The sequence below is a fragment of the Odontesthes bonariensis genome, chromosome 2 (genome assembly GCF_027942865.1).
Source record: "Odontesthes bonariensis isolate fOdoBon6 chromosome 2, fOdoBon6.hap1, whole genome shotgun sequence".
Taxonomy (NCBI): Eukaryota; Metazoa; Chordata; class Actinopteri; order Atheriniformes; family Atherinopsidae; genus Odontesthes; species Odontesthes bonariensis.
Genome location: NC_134507.1, coordinates 24,605,950 through 24,623,084, shown reverse-complemented (window position 1 = coordinate 24,623,084; position 17,135 = coordinate 24,605,950). Strand labels below are relative to the sequence as shown.

The following is a 17,135-nucleotide window of genomic DNA, read 5'->3' as shown; positions in this document are numbered from 1 at the left end:
CTTTGTTAAAACTGTGGCTAACAGCAGGAAAGCTGACGTTAAAAGTTCAGTGTCTGCTGTGCCAAATGGTTGGATCTTATCCTGTGTTGGCTTTGTGTTTTTTTGAGTCAAACATTTGTTATTTTTTCTCACATCAAATGGTGAGGACAGGAAGGTGGGGGGCATTTTGGTGGTTAAGATGCATTCACTGATAGATTTGTGGAAAGCCAAGGTGACTGATTAGTGGACCTGGAATTCAGTTTCCTCAACTAATGTAGAGCCTGCTGATCTGTGGATGTATGAATTTGGCTTAAATCGTGCTGCCAGGGTACTTTCATGCATCACATTCCCAGAACTAATATTGTATTATTTGCTGCTTATGGATGAAATGCACATTTTTCTATTTTTCTTGAGGCTTTTCTTTTGCTCTATTGTTTTCCAAAAGCTACTGAAAACAAGTGAGTCAACCAGACATTACTATTAAAAACTCCAAAGCACGAGCAGTGGAATTATTTCCCACTGATACACTGTCCAACACACGTCTTGCTTACTCCAGTTCGAGAGAAATTTGTTGAAAGCTGTATCGCCCGGATGTTTTAAGAACGAAACCTAATGAGAGTGATGCACTTTAGAGACTCATCACCAGCATCATCAGATAATTTGGTGCCGACTGCCACAGACAGGAAGGAGTTGGGAGATAAATTAACGCATTATTGGATTTGATGCTTAGATTAGTTGACTAAAATAAAAATATCCATACAGGTAAAATGTTGCTCTTGATGGGAACTAAAAATATTGAATGTGATCACAAAAGGCCAAATTTGATGACTGAAGTTCAATTTTCACTCTGGAAAGAGGAGCTTATTTAGTATATTTAGTCATTTAAGGACCTATTGTCTGTTTAGGATTCAATAAAATGTTCTTATAGCAGTTTGGAAATCCCAACAGTTTATCTTATTTTTCAGGTTTTATTTTTGCCCCTTGGATAATGTTTGCTCTTTAAACAATTATATATATTTTTGAGAGCCAGTGTAACAATTTGGTGGATAGTGGAGAGATGAGGACCTAAATGCATGCACGGATGAGGGCAGGAGGTAGCAGGAAACTTCTTTATTTATACGTTTTATTCTTAAACTGTAACAGGAAATGCAGCCGAGCACCAAAAAGCTAAACTGCTCGAACAGAAATCTAAGAACAAACTAACCTGATAATGACTGTGAACATTAGGTACCATCGAGTTGAGATGAGGCGGTAACAGTGAGGATATGACAAAGATCAAGAGAAACCAGGGAGCTTAAATACTGTGGAGGAACTGAGTGAATGATTGCAGCTAAGAGGATTGAACACAGGTGAGTGAGTGGAGCCGATGACCTGAACAGGGAAACTGGGGACAACTGCTGCTGAGAAGGTGGAACTAGACACTAAACTGAACCCAGGCAACGCAAGACTAAGAGACAATTTACTGGAAAACTGCTCACCTAATGGCACACAAATGTGTTTAAAGGGGATAGAGAATCAAAATCATCTTTTTCACGTTTTTGGTGTTAGTTCTGAGTCTCCCCGCTGTGGGGAGTACACACGAAGTGCCAGCAAGTGTCAGAACCTCTGTTTCAAGAAGGCCTACTCCCGTTTTTTGAATATCCCCCAGAAAAAGTGCCAATCCGTTTTCGTGAAAAAGTGATGTCACTTTTTCAGCAATCGCCTCCCCCACACCCAAATCCACAGCCACCCCGTTTCAGACACGCCCCTTCGGCAAGAAACTTGAACAGGTGTGCCTTCCAGCGGACTACGATCGTTACATATTCTTCCCCCGGAAAGCAATGTTCGCGATCAATGGCTTTTATTTATTTTTAACAGCATCCCCTGTACATACAACCGCCGACTTTTCCTTTTCTCTGCGCATTTCACGGAGTACAGTTTCACAAACCTTGCACGATTCCGAGCAGGCTTCAGTCGGAATTTTGCTCAGTCGAGGGTCAGTTCCGACAGGGACAGACACAGACTGCAGCGAGCTGTGCGCTCCGCTGAGAAGCTGATCGGCTGCAGCCTCCCATCTATCCATGACCTGCACGTCTCCAGGACTATGGGGCGAGCAGGTCGGATCACAGCTGACCCTTCTCTATTTGCACCACTCCCCTCGGGCAGGAGGCTTCGGTCCATTCGGACCAGAACCTCCCGTCACAAAAACAGTTTTTTCCCCCTTGCAGTTGGACTTATGAACACTTCATAATCACCTCATAACCTGCCCCAGTCACTTTACCATCATTAAAATTGCACTAATGAAGCTGCACTGTTGTTGCTCTGTATATTGGATACTGTGTATTGTTGTACACACCTTGTACATTTTATATTCATATATTTTTATTCTTTATTTTTTATTATTATATCTAAAGGGAATGAGCTTTCTTTTCAGTCAGTGTATTACTCTATAGCTATATAGCTATATATCTATTTTTTTGGACTACATATCACATCACAGAACAAGGATTAATGCCCCATTCAACCATTCTCTATCACCTTTAAATATGCTCAATAAATAGACGATATATGTGCTCAATTTGTGAACCTACTTAGGCCAACACAGACTCCTAATCACCAGTACACAAAAGGCTCAAACAAAGTTGAGATTCCATCATTTAAGAGGGATTTCATGACGTTAGAATTTACAGTTCATTTCCCTTAAGCCAAAAGGTGTCCTAGCATGAGTGTTAACTACACAAACACACACAGTTCAAACAGTCAACCATAGCCAGTCAGGTGGGGATGTGAAGGCAACAGGGTCATGGTTATCACCTTGACAACGAGCTACACAGTGAGGCAAGCAAGAGTGATGTAATTGAATTCCTCTGTCAGCCATGACCGTGTTTTTGTAACCTCATAATTCAGAACACGACAAAGGTGGGACTTTACAGTGAAGTTTATTGTTTCAGAACAAATGAACAGAACTTCATTGAAGCATGTCTGCTATCACAGTGCAAACAAGTCACAACACAGGAGTGGAAACGCTTCACATGCCCTTTGGAGGTAGTCGACTGGAGTTTGGAGCACATTGGTTGCGATTAACTCCGGCAATACAAACCACTGTTCACGTGAACTGCAACTCTTAATCTGAAGGACATCAAATTCTGCTCAGAGAGCCCCCCCCGCGGCTCGTCTGGAACAGCGTCTTCAGCAGGAAAATTGCAACTTAAATCTTTTAACAGAGTCGGTTGCTGTCAACGGCAAACATGGGGGTATTCAATTAAATCAGAGCACATTTTAACAAGCATCACCAGTCTTGCACAGATAAAACACAGTTTTTGGCAGCAGTATTCCAACTGTCCAAAACATTAAAAAAAACAAAATAAGCTAATAATGCCCAAACCTTCACATAAGCTGTACCAATCTAACTAGAGACAGTCTACCGCTTTACAGCAGTTTAATAAAGGTGATGGGAGTTAAGCGAGGCACAGAGGGTATAAATAGAGCTTCAGCATATACAGGAGCCAGATGAGGATTGTAACTGGATAGTGTAGTGGTAAGATTGCTGCCTTTCAAGTGGGTGACCAGGTTCGAATCCAGACCCTCCTGCATGAAAGGTATTACCTCCAGTAGTATGCTACCTGCCTACCTGGGATTTGGCTGTGAGCTGTTTTGGATAAAAGCGTCAGGACATAAGCATAAAAGCAAGCGGTCACTTCTTTCACCAAACAATGTCCATCAAAAATGTGCAGCAGGGACACGACAAATGTAAAGCAGACATGCAGGTATATGTGCTCAGATCTACAGCTGAACAGAGAGAAAATATAGAAAGAACAAAGATTTATTTAGCATTGATGTATGTAAACATTTGAAATCTTTGACTGGCACAACATGTCATGCTGGTCTGGTGCTTTTCATAATAAACTCTGGCTTTGTCAGAGATTTCTATTTTGAAAGAAAATGAGAGTTTAGATCATTTCTGCCGTCAGACGTTTATCTGAAGGCAGGATATATGTGCATACAGATTACTGCCTTAGAGACGCGTAGGTCCTGTTTTCATACAGGTGCACATAAAGGAGTGGATACTGTTTATTATTAATGGAGCACTTCTATCTTTGTCTAATCTGATTGCATTAGCCTTTTTGAATGTTATTGTTCCATGCTTGTTTATACACAATACACACAAAAATACATCTCCATTATAAAAACACCTTCAGACACACGTTAAAGCACTCTTAAATGCGTCTTTCTTCATATCAGATTATTCATCAATCAAACGGAGGAAAAACAAGGTTTTCTGACTTCAAACAGCAGCTATGATTCAAATTTTGCTTCGATTTTTCATCTTTTTCTTCACAGCAATGACACCATCTCGGTGACGTGCTAAACCCCAAGCGGCTTTACTCCCGTGTGCTTCAGTTGTGCAACATTGCTAACGAAAAATTCATGAAGTTTTGAAGCTTTTAAGTAAAAAATAAAAATTGCACGATTGCAGACAGCTTTGGGAGCACGATATGACAAATCTGTGACCAGAAATCTATCCGACAGCCTCCACTCTGTCCAGCAAAGTAGAGAGTGATCAAAACAATATAAAGATACGGTACAGAAATTTTCCCATCACCAACTTTTTCCCACTTGAACTGCAGGCACAAAGTTATGGAGAACATCAACCTGAACGATGACGACACATTTGAGCACCTGGTAACACAGTGAGATTAAACACAGTTACCACTTCCTGTCACAACGAGACAGGATGTTAAATCAAACACAAATATCACAAGTAAGCAATGAGAGAGAAGCTGTGGGAAGCCTGAATGTGTGATCATTTTCTGAGCAATATGAAGCAATCATCACTTTTAACCCTCGTCTGCGTTCCCACAACATTGTGCAACAACCCTCTTCTCAGTTTTCTGCTTGGGAAAGGTACATTTTTGCATTTTCTTGTAGAGAATCTTTTTTTTCTTGTGCTAAGACTTCTGCTTTAAGGTTAACCTTCATATTCTTCATAAATGCAAATCTTCGGGGAAATGGCGAATACTGTATGGACTTTTCAGGCTCCGATTATAGTCAAATAAGAAGTAAAACAGAGCGTTAAGACGGCAGGCAAACAGAAACGCTTAAAAAGTGATCCTGAGTTGGTTCATGGCCATTTAGGGGGTGAAAGGTTTCAAGAAGCTGCAGACAGATGTGAAACAAACTATAAGACTACACACTGTTCTTAGGTAACATCCAGTCTTTAACAAATGTTGTTGGATTGTACGTGTGCATATCTTCCACCTGCAGCATCCTGAAATTACACTTCGAACAGACCAAAGCAACTGTTACAGGATCAGACAGCTGGTTGGGGACAACAGGACTGTGTGTGTGTGTGTGTGTGTGTGTGTGAGACAGATAATCTGGAGGAGGGAGACTGATGCATCAGTTTGTTAAACCGCAGTGACTCTCCTCCTCCTCTCTCCTTTTTTCTCTTGATTTCTGTTGTCCAAGTCTATCCACAGGCAAGAGATCCAGGCGACTTGTTGGCTCTTGGGCTTCACCTGGCATCTCCGTGCCCACTCTGGAGGCTGTCCTCTGGGGTGAGGCTGTCACGTCCTCAGCTTCAAGATGACTGTCGCCAGGACGAGGAAGAAAGTGTTCCAACCCAGGGTGACGGCGAAGCCTCGCCACACCATCATCTGAGACAGACCCCAGCCTGGTGAGAAGATTATACAGTTAGCATGAATAATGAATAAACATGAGGCAAAATGTGGACACAGCTATGGATAAAATGTGTCCGTATAAGCAAGATTGCATCCCAGAAGAGAACTCACAAAGTGACACACACTGCTGTTTTACATTTGATGCTCAATGCTACAGAGTTGCCAGATGGGCTCGATATGAGTGACTTTTTAAGAACCCAGTCACTTGCTTTGGGCTTGCTTTCACTGATCAGGTTGATTGTTTCATTCACAAAATCTGGCAACACCAGCTCCAGCAGAAATGGTGCAGAAAAGAAAGGTAAAAAGAAGACAACCTTTGGAAGAGAACAAATATTTGGTGGATATAAAACTTGTTTTAAAAATTGTTTTTGAGCTGCGGTTTGAAGAAAATAAGCTCTCTACTTTTAGCCATGTGTTTTGACCCTTTTTGGGAGCCTGTATCTGAGACAAAATCCCCATTTAATGTCCCAAACTGAAGGTCAAACCCTCTGTCCCTACAGGGAAAATGATATACATGTCTAAGTGAAGTTTTTGAAACCTTAATGTGTTGAATAATTAAGCAGAACATAAATCTGACTCAACGTGATGAGTAAGTTCCCCTTCGCACTTATATTTGGGGTTTCTCAGATAACACATGTGCTCATACGCATTTAAATGTGCTGTCATGTGTATGCAGGCTTAGCGAGGTCATACTGAATCCAAGCGCGTACAGTAATAGAACTCAAACAAAACAATTCAATCAGCAAATGTTGGAGGTTGCTAAATTTAAATCCCCCACATTGAATTCTGACACTGCCAACTTCGGCCTGCGTCTCGCCTTCTGCTGCACCTTAGCGATAAGGTTTTCCAACAGGAACCGGCACCTCTTCTTTCCCGTGTATCGTGTAACACGGAGGGAGCTCGGGCTGTCGTAAGGTCTTATTGTTCGGAGGCGATGAGGTCAGAAGAAGGAGAAAAGATTGGGAGACAGAGCGAAACCACGACACCGCACATTCCAGGAAGGGGAGTTAGACGGGACCCACAGCTGATTAATGATTTAGATGACAGGACGTGTTGTGTATAACGTAACAATCTAAAGCGTGTGCCTGCAGGTGACTCTTACACATGCTACCTGCAGCAGTTTGTCACAACACAAAGCTGCTGTGTGAGTGTTGTGCAACATGCGCATGCACATTACCTCTGTACATGATGCAGCGAAGGGCTTCTGAGGCGTAGGTCTGAGGAAGAACCAGGCTGAGGTAGCGGAGAGGATACGGGATGCACTCCACAGGCCAGATGATACCTACATCACAGCACAGAGAGGCCACATTGTAAGATGTTGCTAATAAATAAAGCACAATTTGTGGCTGGATTCAATAATAAATAGCATAGCAACCATTTAAAATAAATAATCTCTTCCTTGTATTGTTTTTTTTTTTTTTACAATTCAAGTCAGAGAAGGAAGTGGCAACAAAAATACTATAAAAGGTTCAAAGTTCAGCTGTTGAGCAGCTGGGAAAATAATCCCTCTTCATGGTTTATTTACCAGAAGTTCTATATCATTCAGTCGTCACATAATCTGAGTTTGCACACTTTTCATTTTTTCCCAAATGCTCAGATTTATGTTTCAAGCACTTTAAGGCCTAAAAGCTCAAGTTAAAAGATAAGGGTCATGTGATGAGTTTCCTTCCTGTTATTTCCAAGATTTTAAACCCCCAACAGTCACACGAAAAGCAGTTAGCCAAATCGTGTCTGCATATTCTTAAGCAAATACGTAACATAATGATGTTTCAAGCACACCATGCTGAGATATGCCATGCTTTCAGCTAATAGCTCTTTGGGAATCAGCTTGTTGCTGCAAAAATACTCAATAGTAACAAAGATACCATTTAAAATAGGCTCTTTGCTAACTTGTCTGTTTTGTGCACCCACAACACTGGTTCAAACATTTAGTTAGGTGCATTTTTTAATGCTTGAATGATTCATAGGCCAGTGTCAGGCTGATTATTTAACAGAAAACTCATTCTGAAAATAGTCAGGTACAAGGACCGGACTGAAAATGGGTGAAAAAGCAGCCAAGATCCAGAGAAAAACTTTTAAAGATCTTCAGAAAGCCTGGAGAACTATAGCTCAACACCATTTTAAAAGATGACAATAAAGTCTGGCTGCTTTGAAGTAAAACATAAGGACGAGTTTTGCACAGTACTGTACATTAAAGGGGTAATATATGACTTAGGAAACTACCGTGAGCAGCAGCAACAGCAGCTCATAAATCTTTCTAACTCTGATAAAACAGGACAATTTGGACCTGGATCTTATCTCTCTTTATGGGAGTGTTTTAAATTAAGGAGGTGGATTATGCAATGGAGGAAAGCAAGAACTTAAGATTTGAATATTGTATAAAGAAACCTTAACCCTTGTCCCCCACAAGTCCAACATTTCTCAACACAGCAAAGCAGCACGTTCTGAAAGATTTCAGTGAGTCAAATAAATCTTACAACTTAAATAAGGTGATGAATTTCCATTGTTCTGAACTGTGGACCAACCATGTTGCACACAATCCGACTACACCACGATGAGAAAAGGCTTTTCCTTGGTTTTGTTTCTTGGTTTGTTTTGATTTAGATTGTTTGGCTTATTTTGTCATTTCATTCTGCCTTTGCCCTCTGCGACCTCCTGAAAGTTGCCACCTGTTCCTTTTCATCGTTACTCACCTGCACCCACTCATCCATTGAGTTCGTGTCACTTTCTGTTCGTAATGTGCCTTTGCAGTGTCTTCCGTTCAGCTTTAATAAAACCACCATTCATCTTCACGGTCTGACTTCACCTTCTTCTGCTGTAGTCCTGCGTTTGGGTCCTTCTCCCTTCTCGCTACAACTAAGATTTATTCATTTCAGAATAACTTCATGCTCTAAAAAAATATTCATCTGTACCACCCACACACAGACTTACACCCAGTTCGCATCAAAGAGTCTTTAATCGGCTTTTCTGGTTCAATAATGCTCCAGCAATTGGACACCTACTGTGCTTTTCAAGAAAGTTCCCACTCACGCAGATTTCTTTCTAACTGGCAGGGAGAACAGGTTTCATAACTCTACCTCTGAAGGCTTACCACTGAGGATGAGGTTGGGGTAGAAGATTCCCAGGGCGGCCTGGTTGGCGCTCTGCTCGTCGTCGATTGCGGCCGAGATGACGAGGCCGAACGAGATGCCGCTGACGCCCTGCAGCACGATCAGAACTACGACCAGAACCAAGGAGCCTTCATTTGGATTCTGTGCAGAGAAAGAAAGACGGGATGCAGGGGTGAGAAAAGATGGCAGCTTCAAGGATGATTCTGGCTGTGATCGTTCACATGCAGCAGTTCACATGCAGCAGTGCAAACTGTTGCTGGCTGTATTGAAGATACTGTATTCCTCAGTCCCTGTGGAATGTAATATCTCTTATAAGTGCACAGGAAGTTCAAACAGCCTGACAGCAGCAGCCGTGGTCCAAACTACAACGACTCTCAACCCCTCACAGAGAGGGAGAGCAGCTGCAGCTGTGCTCAGCAGCTGGACCTTCGAAATGAATTATAAACACTAAATTCATCACCTTAAGTGTCACATTATAGCGGTAAACTGGTGACGTATAATAAATAGACCAGAACAACAGCCGTGAAATGCTCATATTGTAAGGACCAGAACGAATGTAAAGCATTTTACAAGGAAGGTTATGCTGTGAATTATTACTGCAAACGTGGCCATTCTTAAGTAAACAAAATGTATCAATGTGATCAATTCCCAAAAAAACTGAGCATTTTGTCAGCTGCAAATATGTACATGCTTTTATTTTAATTCCTAAAAACATATTTAAACCCCTTTTTATGTTTTTACTGTGTGCACATGCAGCATAAAAAAAGGGAAAGGGAATTCAAAACTTTTTCTTTCACCATTAGAGGCTACATAATATACATGCAGATAAAATGTTAAGTAAAACAGTTTTTCCTACAAAAGATGTTACATTTGAATTCAATTTAAACTCATAAAATGTTTCTATAATGTGTTCAGAAGCATGCACTATTGGTGTGTAAAATCAGGCCCTATTAACTGGGTTTAAATCGTCCGTCTTGTGTCTGAAATTGCATTTAAACTCAGAGCAGAACTCCTTTATAGATACGATCATGAAATAAAGGAAAGTTCTGCAGAGACACGAACACTCCCTGATGTTCCGGACTGATCTTCAGCCAAAAATAACCAGAAGAAGTGGAGAGAAATGTCACTGCTGATTTAGTTTGGTTGTAAATCACTCACAAGACATTATTCAAAGTCATATAAAAACTAAGAAAAGCCTGCAGGTCTCAGCTCAGAGGATTCAAGGTGATAACTCTCCTAACTTGACTGAAGCATGTGTGTGTGTATGTGTGTCGGTGCGCTCCTCGGTGTGTTACGACACAATCCGTGTCTCCCCTGACGACGTGCAAAAATAGACCTGCACCAGGAGTCCACATGACCACTCGGTTGCCACAGCAATCAAAGGCTGTTGTCGTGGCGATCCTGGAATGATCCCTGGATACGGCCAAGACGGGAAATGATTTATAGAGCGGTGGTCTCTTTGGACTTCAGCACCTTCATTAACACACACGCTCACAGCTACAGGCACAGAGCACACACCCTTAAATCATGGACTCAACATACACGGACGACCCTCGTCCTGTTGACTCCAAATACATCTCTGCTAAGGATCAATAACGGACGGATTACTCAGGTTTACGGATGCTCGATCACCTTCAGGGTCTGCTGGACACACACAAAACTGTTTGTTTGGAAGATATGTGCCAATCTTTAAGAATAAAGGTCAATTTGAGCTGCATGGTTGATACAGTAAGGTCATATTAGTATAATTATTCTTATCTAATGTAAGTAAAGTCAGAGGCCAGCCAGGCTGATGTCCGAACCGCTTCCTACATGTCAAACTCAAACCAAACCGTATTAGGAGGCACTTTGGTTGTGTTTTCATAACTAAATGATTGTTTATGCCTGTTATTTCTATCAGTCATTTGGTTGTTTGTCTCATTTCTGCACCTGCAAATCCTCATTCCTCAGTCAATAAAGTTGTATTTGAAGTGTGTGCCTGTTCTGCGCACGTGTGTGGTGTGCAAGTATGTCTTTATTGCATCAACCTTGAAGACGAGCAGGATGAAGAGGAGCATCAGGAGGATCTGAACGCTGATGACAAACAGCTGAGAGAAGAGGTGAGCCAGCATTGTCTCCAAGGAGCTCACACCTGGTAGACAGAAAGAAAAGGGATGAAGCTTCAGGGATGAACAGACAGAATATGCCAAATATCAAACTAGAATTTACCCCAGATGCAGGCATATAAAGGTGTTTATTCAAAGAGCCGCTGCACAAACTGCAACCAATAAACTAACTCCAAACTATAATTGCCACAAAAACATGAAGTGTTAAATAAATGTGTTTGTTTGTACCAATTTGAAGGGATGATGAGGGTCCCATCTTTGCATATAAACTGCTAATTCGATATTTAAGAAAACACAATGATTTTTACACTCTTTTATTGACTAATAAAAGTGTAGATCACCTAAAATGACTTTCAGGAATCCGACTACTTACCGATTAGTTGATTGTGAAAAAATAACCTTTTAAAGCAGAATGCCCAATATTTGATGCATTTTAGGTTGTCAAAAGTTAGAATTTGCTGATCAGCTTTAAGATATTTGCGTTTTGGACAGGTTGTAGGACAAAAATGGGTGGCTGAAGCTCAGGAGGAGAGTGATTGAGCAAGATACTGAATCCTACATTTCCCCCAATGCTTCCACCCATGTGTATGAAAATTATATGCACTTAATGTATAATGTGATAAAGCCCTGTATAGATAGTCTTGAATGTGTGTCTAGCACTTCATTTGAGGTCATTATAAGTAGCTCTATTTCACTTACAAAGAAGAAACGGTTCATTTCTAGCAAAAAAACAGCATAAGTGAACACTAAAGGTAAAGGCTAAAGCCTGAACTCAAAGCCCCTTCCTTATTTAACCCTCACAATTTAGTTTATTTTCACAATTTATATTTATCTACTTTGATTTTAAATGGGCCCACATCATTCAAAATACAGAAAAGGAAGGCTCAACCAGACCTACTGTGGATGGATAATGTATCTTTAACACGTTCGTGATATTAAGATGAAATAAGCTATTTTTGTTTGACATTTTTCAGCTACATGCTGACTCATTATTCTAATTATTCAACACGATATTCATTTAAATGACCAACATGCAAAGATGCAAATTACATATCTATAGTGATTATTTATTACTTATTTGTAAGCAACAAAAAACCTAAAGAACGAGTAAAAGAGGACGTCTTCATATTCTGCTGTGATCATGTTCCTCCCTCTACTGGTCATGTCTGAAATTACACTTCTAAGATACATTGACTGGATTCTCATTCCTTCCCTTTTTATTTAAAAGGAATTTAATGATGTTAGTCTTCATTTCTAGCCCTAGATTATCTAATTTGGAGGAAGTTTAAGGACAAATAATTAGACTATATGTTTTATTGTTGATGTTTTCCAAAATCTTCCATTCTCTGCTTCACCAACGTCCAAACTTAAGTGACATTATTCACATTTGAGGTGTTTGAGTGAGTGTTTGAGTGATCTCACAAACCTTAGATGAGATTAATATGTCCAATTACGACACAACTTTTGGGCTTGTGTAGCACTATGGGAGCAATGTAAACTTCAACATCTCACCTGAGACCGTGCATCGGTCCAAAAGCCCCTCCTTCCTCTCCAGGACGAAGGAGAGCGCTGTCAGCCCCACAGCCAGGTAGAAGGTGATACTAGAGCGACCGAGATGAAGAGGAAAGGGAGAAAGTTGGTAAAGAAAGGGTAAAGAAAGGCACGGCCTTTACATACTTCCCAAATTATGATTAAATAAGTAACTTAATTCTGTCTGGCTTCATCTTAAAGAAAACAAACCAAACAGCACAGGTCCAGTCAGTTAATTAATAAGTTGTTTCAACCCTAAACAAACGTGTTCTTTAACCAGCTCGCTGTACAGACCTGAGCACGGCTCCAGGAGTCACAAATGTGGAGAAGTCTGTGTTCTCATTTCCATAGATTGGCTCCTCAAACTAGAAGATGCCAACAAGAGGGATACTGTTTTATTTTTAAGCTGCACATAGATTAATCAGAAGCTCTTTAAAACATCCTTAGAATATTCTGTAGAATTTCAATAAAATCTCCCACCTTTATCGGCATAGCAGCTAAATACGACATACTGCCCATCTTATTGTCCACAAAAGCCTGCAGACAGAGAGCAAAGAGATCTTTAGTCTGGTATTGTTCATCAGCTTTAAGTGAAATCATGACCGGATATATGAGATGTTTTCCACTTCAGCCTCTTTTCTAATGTTTTTCTGCTTTCCCCCTTAGTTCCTTACACACATGAATATTTTCTGTGTGGTTTGATAAAACAGAGCTATTGCCTTACACTTACTGTATGTGGGACGTACAGATTTGGTTATCTCATACTATACTTAGAAGCTAAATTTTATTCATTGGGACACTCTTTATTCAGTCAGCTCACACGGCTTTTTTTCTGTTTGATCATTCTAGTTATTTATTCCACTTCTACTGTATATAATCTCTTCCTATAGTTATCTTGTTGATACAGATTTGTTATTTCTGTATGATATCAGTTTTTTTTTTGTGTATCTTATCAAAGATATTTCCTTATGTCGTCACTTTTGAAAGCCACACCTTTCGCTTTAATAGACAAACACCTCTTAGAAGATTAGGAACGTTTTGTGCTGATTTAACTAACATGTATTTGTTATATTGTTGAATCTGACATTTTTCTGTACGCTGATAAAAGCTTTTTGCCGTAACATGGTCGTGTTGACGCTTGCCCCTGGTTGAACTAGTCTTAACCACAGTGAGTGCTGGTATTCTTCTGCAAATGTGATTACAGACCATGAAAATGAACTAAGTCTTTCTTTTTGGACACAGTTTAGTCGTGTTTCTACGAAACCGCCCTAAAACAGCAACACAGCCAGCAATTCTAAAAGATTTGGAAATGTAAATAAAATCAGAATGCAATGATTTGGAAATTTCATAAAGTAATATTTTTATTTACTATAGAATAAAGAAAACATATCAAATGTTACGGTTTCATGTAAAATATTAGCTCATCTTAAAAGCATTTTTCATTCAAGATTCACCTAGTTTTTTTAGTCCCATAACTCAAAAATAACTTGTGGCTACTGTTTAATGATAATATTGTGTATCCTTTGAGATTAATCAGCAACTGAGTCACATATGTACCTGAAAGGCCTCGTGTAGTTTCCCCTGGAGCATGAGGGCAATTTGTTGATCTGGAAAACATAAAAAAAAAAAACTTTACTTTGACTTCTCAGGGTCCCAGGATATGATGATGATGATGTGTCACGTCAATGAAAACATTAATTTTTCAGCTTCTCTTATATGTTACTAGATGATCCATACATTTTAATTTGCTTTGACAATCTTCTCACACGTCACGCAAACAGAACAAGAAAAAAAGAAACATTTAAGACATCGTGTTTGACCTATAAGTTGACACCAGCTACAAACTTAATTCATAAAAACACAACAATAAAAAGTCATAAAAACAGACAAACAGGTGAGGATCTTACTTGTCAGGTCCAGCCAAACATGAACAGATCCGCCATCGATCACCTCCCTCGAAACCTGCCGCTGGAGCATCCTATAAAACCAGGGACAGTCACGGTTCTGAAAATCTGTTTCACTTTCAGCTTGCGATCAGAAAAACTGGAGAGTTAATGCTGTCATCGAGGCGGAAATAGGAGAACTAAGACGCTAAAGATGCTAATTTGATTAATAGAATCTTGAAATAAGACGACTTGTGAGATAGATAAGAGATTTGTCATATAACTGATCAGATCAGTCATTCATCAACAGATTTCCCCCTATTAAAAAAGGGAGAATTCATTAATGTTTACTTAAGAAGACCAAATATTGCTTTGATCCCGGAGTCTTCACCACGATTCCTGGCAGGTACATCCAGAAGCTGCAATACATTAAAAACAACGCTGTCAGGGTCCTGATGAGAGTCCGAAGATATGGGCACATATCTCCACCATGGGAGACCGAGCCTTCTGCTCGGCGGCACCTTGCCTATGGAACAGTAGGTTCCAGCTGCACAGAGTTTGGACTCTTTTAAAGCTGGCCTAAAAACCTTTTTATCCAAAAAAGGCCTTTGACTGCTGATCTGTGTATTTTATTATTTTTCCTTATTATGCTTTAATGCTTTTAACTTGTTGCTTTTACCTTGCAGCACTCTGAGATCCCTGATGAAGAGTGCATTATAAATGAAATGTATTATTAATATCATTATCATTACTTCACTTTAATCAACTCATTTTCAACCTTGAAAAGTCAGCTAATTAATGTGATGTGACTGCAAGCTCACATCATTAAATAAAACTAGAAGGTCAGCTGGGCTAATTATTCCTGCGACACAAACAAAGCAGCGCCGCGGTCCTGCCGAGCCACTGAGAGCAGCAGCATGCTCCGAGTTTGTTAAATGATTACATTTGTTTAGGGGGAACAGTTTTTCATTAAGACACATTTATCTCTAATAGTTTCTCGTCTCCTCTTCTGATTATAGCAGGTATGAAGGAGGAAGTTTATCGAAGTCTCGCAGGCAGACGGTGGAAAAGTTTTGGTTCTTTGCATCAGTTTCCGTGTGTTTAAATTTCCGAGAGCATTTCCACTTCATAGTCACCATATAATGCATCTTTTAGCCTGGCTTTTTCTACTGTTGTCAACATTTATGTTGTTCTGGTGTATACTGATCAGCCACGACTTTATGACCACTGACAGGTGAAGTAAAAACAATGATCATTTCGTTACAACGGCACCTGCCAGTGCATAGGATAGATCAGGCAGCAACTGAACAGTCTGTGTTGAAGTTGACGTGTTTGAAGCAAAAGAAAAGCCTTGAGTGACTTTTACAAGGGTCACATTGTGATGCCAAGACAGCTGGGTCACAGCATTTCCATTACTGCAGTTCTTGTGGGAAGTCTCAGTCTGCAGTGATCAGGATAAACAAAAAGTGATCCAAGAAGCCGATGACTGGGTCAAGGCTCATTAAGGCATGTGGGTAGTGAAGGTTTTGTGAATTCAGATTCCCATGTAAAGACATTGTAGGTTAAATTCATGTTGGCTCTGACAGAAAGGTGTCAGATTTTGTTGCGTATGTAGTCACAGACTAGTCAGGGGGCTCATTCTGACCCGTGTCCACTGCTGAGAGCATCTACAAATGAGCATCAGAACTAGACCATGGAGCAATGAAAGAAAATAAACTGCTCTGATAACTGACATTTTGTGACATCATGTGGATGGCCGGGTCCTGGGAAAGACATGACACCAGGATGTACTGCAGGGAAAATGCAAGCCGGTGGGGACAGAGTGATGCTTTGGGCATTGACCAGCTGGGAAACTTTTGGTCCTGCCATTCCTGTGGATGCCACTTTGACATGTACCACCTAGCTAAACGCTGTTGCTAACCAAAGACATCCCTTTATGGAAACTGTTTTCCTTGATGGCAGCAAAAATAGTTTGAGAATTGTTTACCTACTAACTAACTACTAACCAATACCAATACTACTCAACACACAATTAAAAGAGCCCAAAATTTCATCTGTGATGTCTGTTGGACACGTCGCTGACTGAACACTTCAGATGATTCTCACACAGCCACATGGTGTGAAAAAAAAGGCCACCTTTTGTTTTCTTTAAGCAGGTTTGTCACATGAGCAGCACATGATTCCGCGGGAATGGCCGTCTGATTGGCTATCCCTAAAATGAGACCTGCCCAGGTAAATTAAGGACCGGAGGGACCAGACTGTCTACCCTCGATCGACACATGTGATTCACACCTCAAACAAACCACAGGGCTGACTCACGCCCACATGACGGCAGCTCTGCAGGGTCGTGTAAATTCTATGTGAAAAAACAAACTATTTTACAAAAATTTTTGTGTTTCACGTCCACTTCAGAAGAACATTTGCAAAAAAATTGAATAAAAGCCTAATTTAAAAGAAGTTAAAGACTTGTTCTAATAGATTAAGCAGATATTTTGAGATGAACCTCTCACACTGGGACTGAATTTAGAGTTTGATTCAAATCCATCCATCCATCCATCCATTATCTATACCGCTATATCTCTTTTATTCCAGTAATTTGAAAATGCTTCTCCCAGTACTGACTGACAGAGAAATGATTTAATCTGTCGGCACAGAAAACACCAATCAGCCACAACATTAAAACCAAACCTGCACTGTGGCCTTTTCATGGATGTTGCTTTAATACTTGACAGTCAGTTCCCTACAGCAGCAGCCTCCCCCAGAAGGACAGCACTAAGCTCTGCAAAAAATGTTTGGGAAGGACTCAAAGGATCTATCGCTAACTTCCTGGTGCCAGACACGCCAGGAATCCCCCAGATCTTTTTTTGT

The 17,135-nt window shown here is 40.4% G+C and overlaps 1 protein-coding gene across 2 annotated transcripts in view; it reads right to left on the bottom strand.

The window, feature by feature from the left end:
- Positions 1-2,880: 2,880 nt before the first annotated feature.
- The window catches only part of abch1 (ATP-binding cassette, sub-family H, member 1), a 34,798-nt gene continuing 20,543 nt past the window's right edge, over positions 2,881-17,135 (bottom strand). For both annotated transcript variants that reach the window (XM_075480375.1, XM_075480385.1), the window contains exons 12-20: positions 14,292-14,362; positions 13,942-13,991; positions 12,865-12,921; positions 12,679-12,749; positions 12,367-12,455; positions 10,777-10,880; positions 8,731-8,890; positions 6,817-6,921; positions 2,881-5,632 (exon numbers count right to left, since the gene is read on the bottom strand). In XM_075480375.1, the coding sequence (XP_075336490.1) occupies positions 5,526-5,632; positions 6,817-6,921; positions 8,731-8,890; positions 10,777-10,880; positions 12,367-12,455; positions 12,679-12,749; positions 12,865-12,921; positions 13,942-13,991; positions 14,292-14,362 (814 nt within the window). In that variant the 3' untranslated portion in view covers positions 2,881-5,525. The remainder of the gene's footprint in view (positions 5,633-6,816; positions 6,922-8,730; positions 8,891-10,776; positions 10,881-12,366; positions 12,456-12,678; positions 12,750-12,864; positions 12,922-13,941; positions 13,992-14,291; positions 14,363-17,135) is intronic.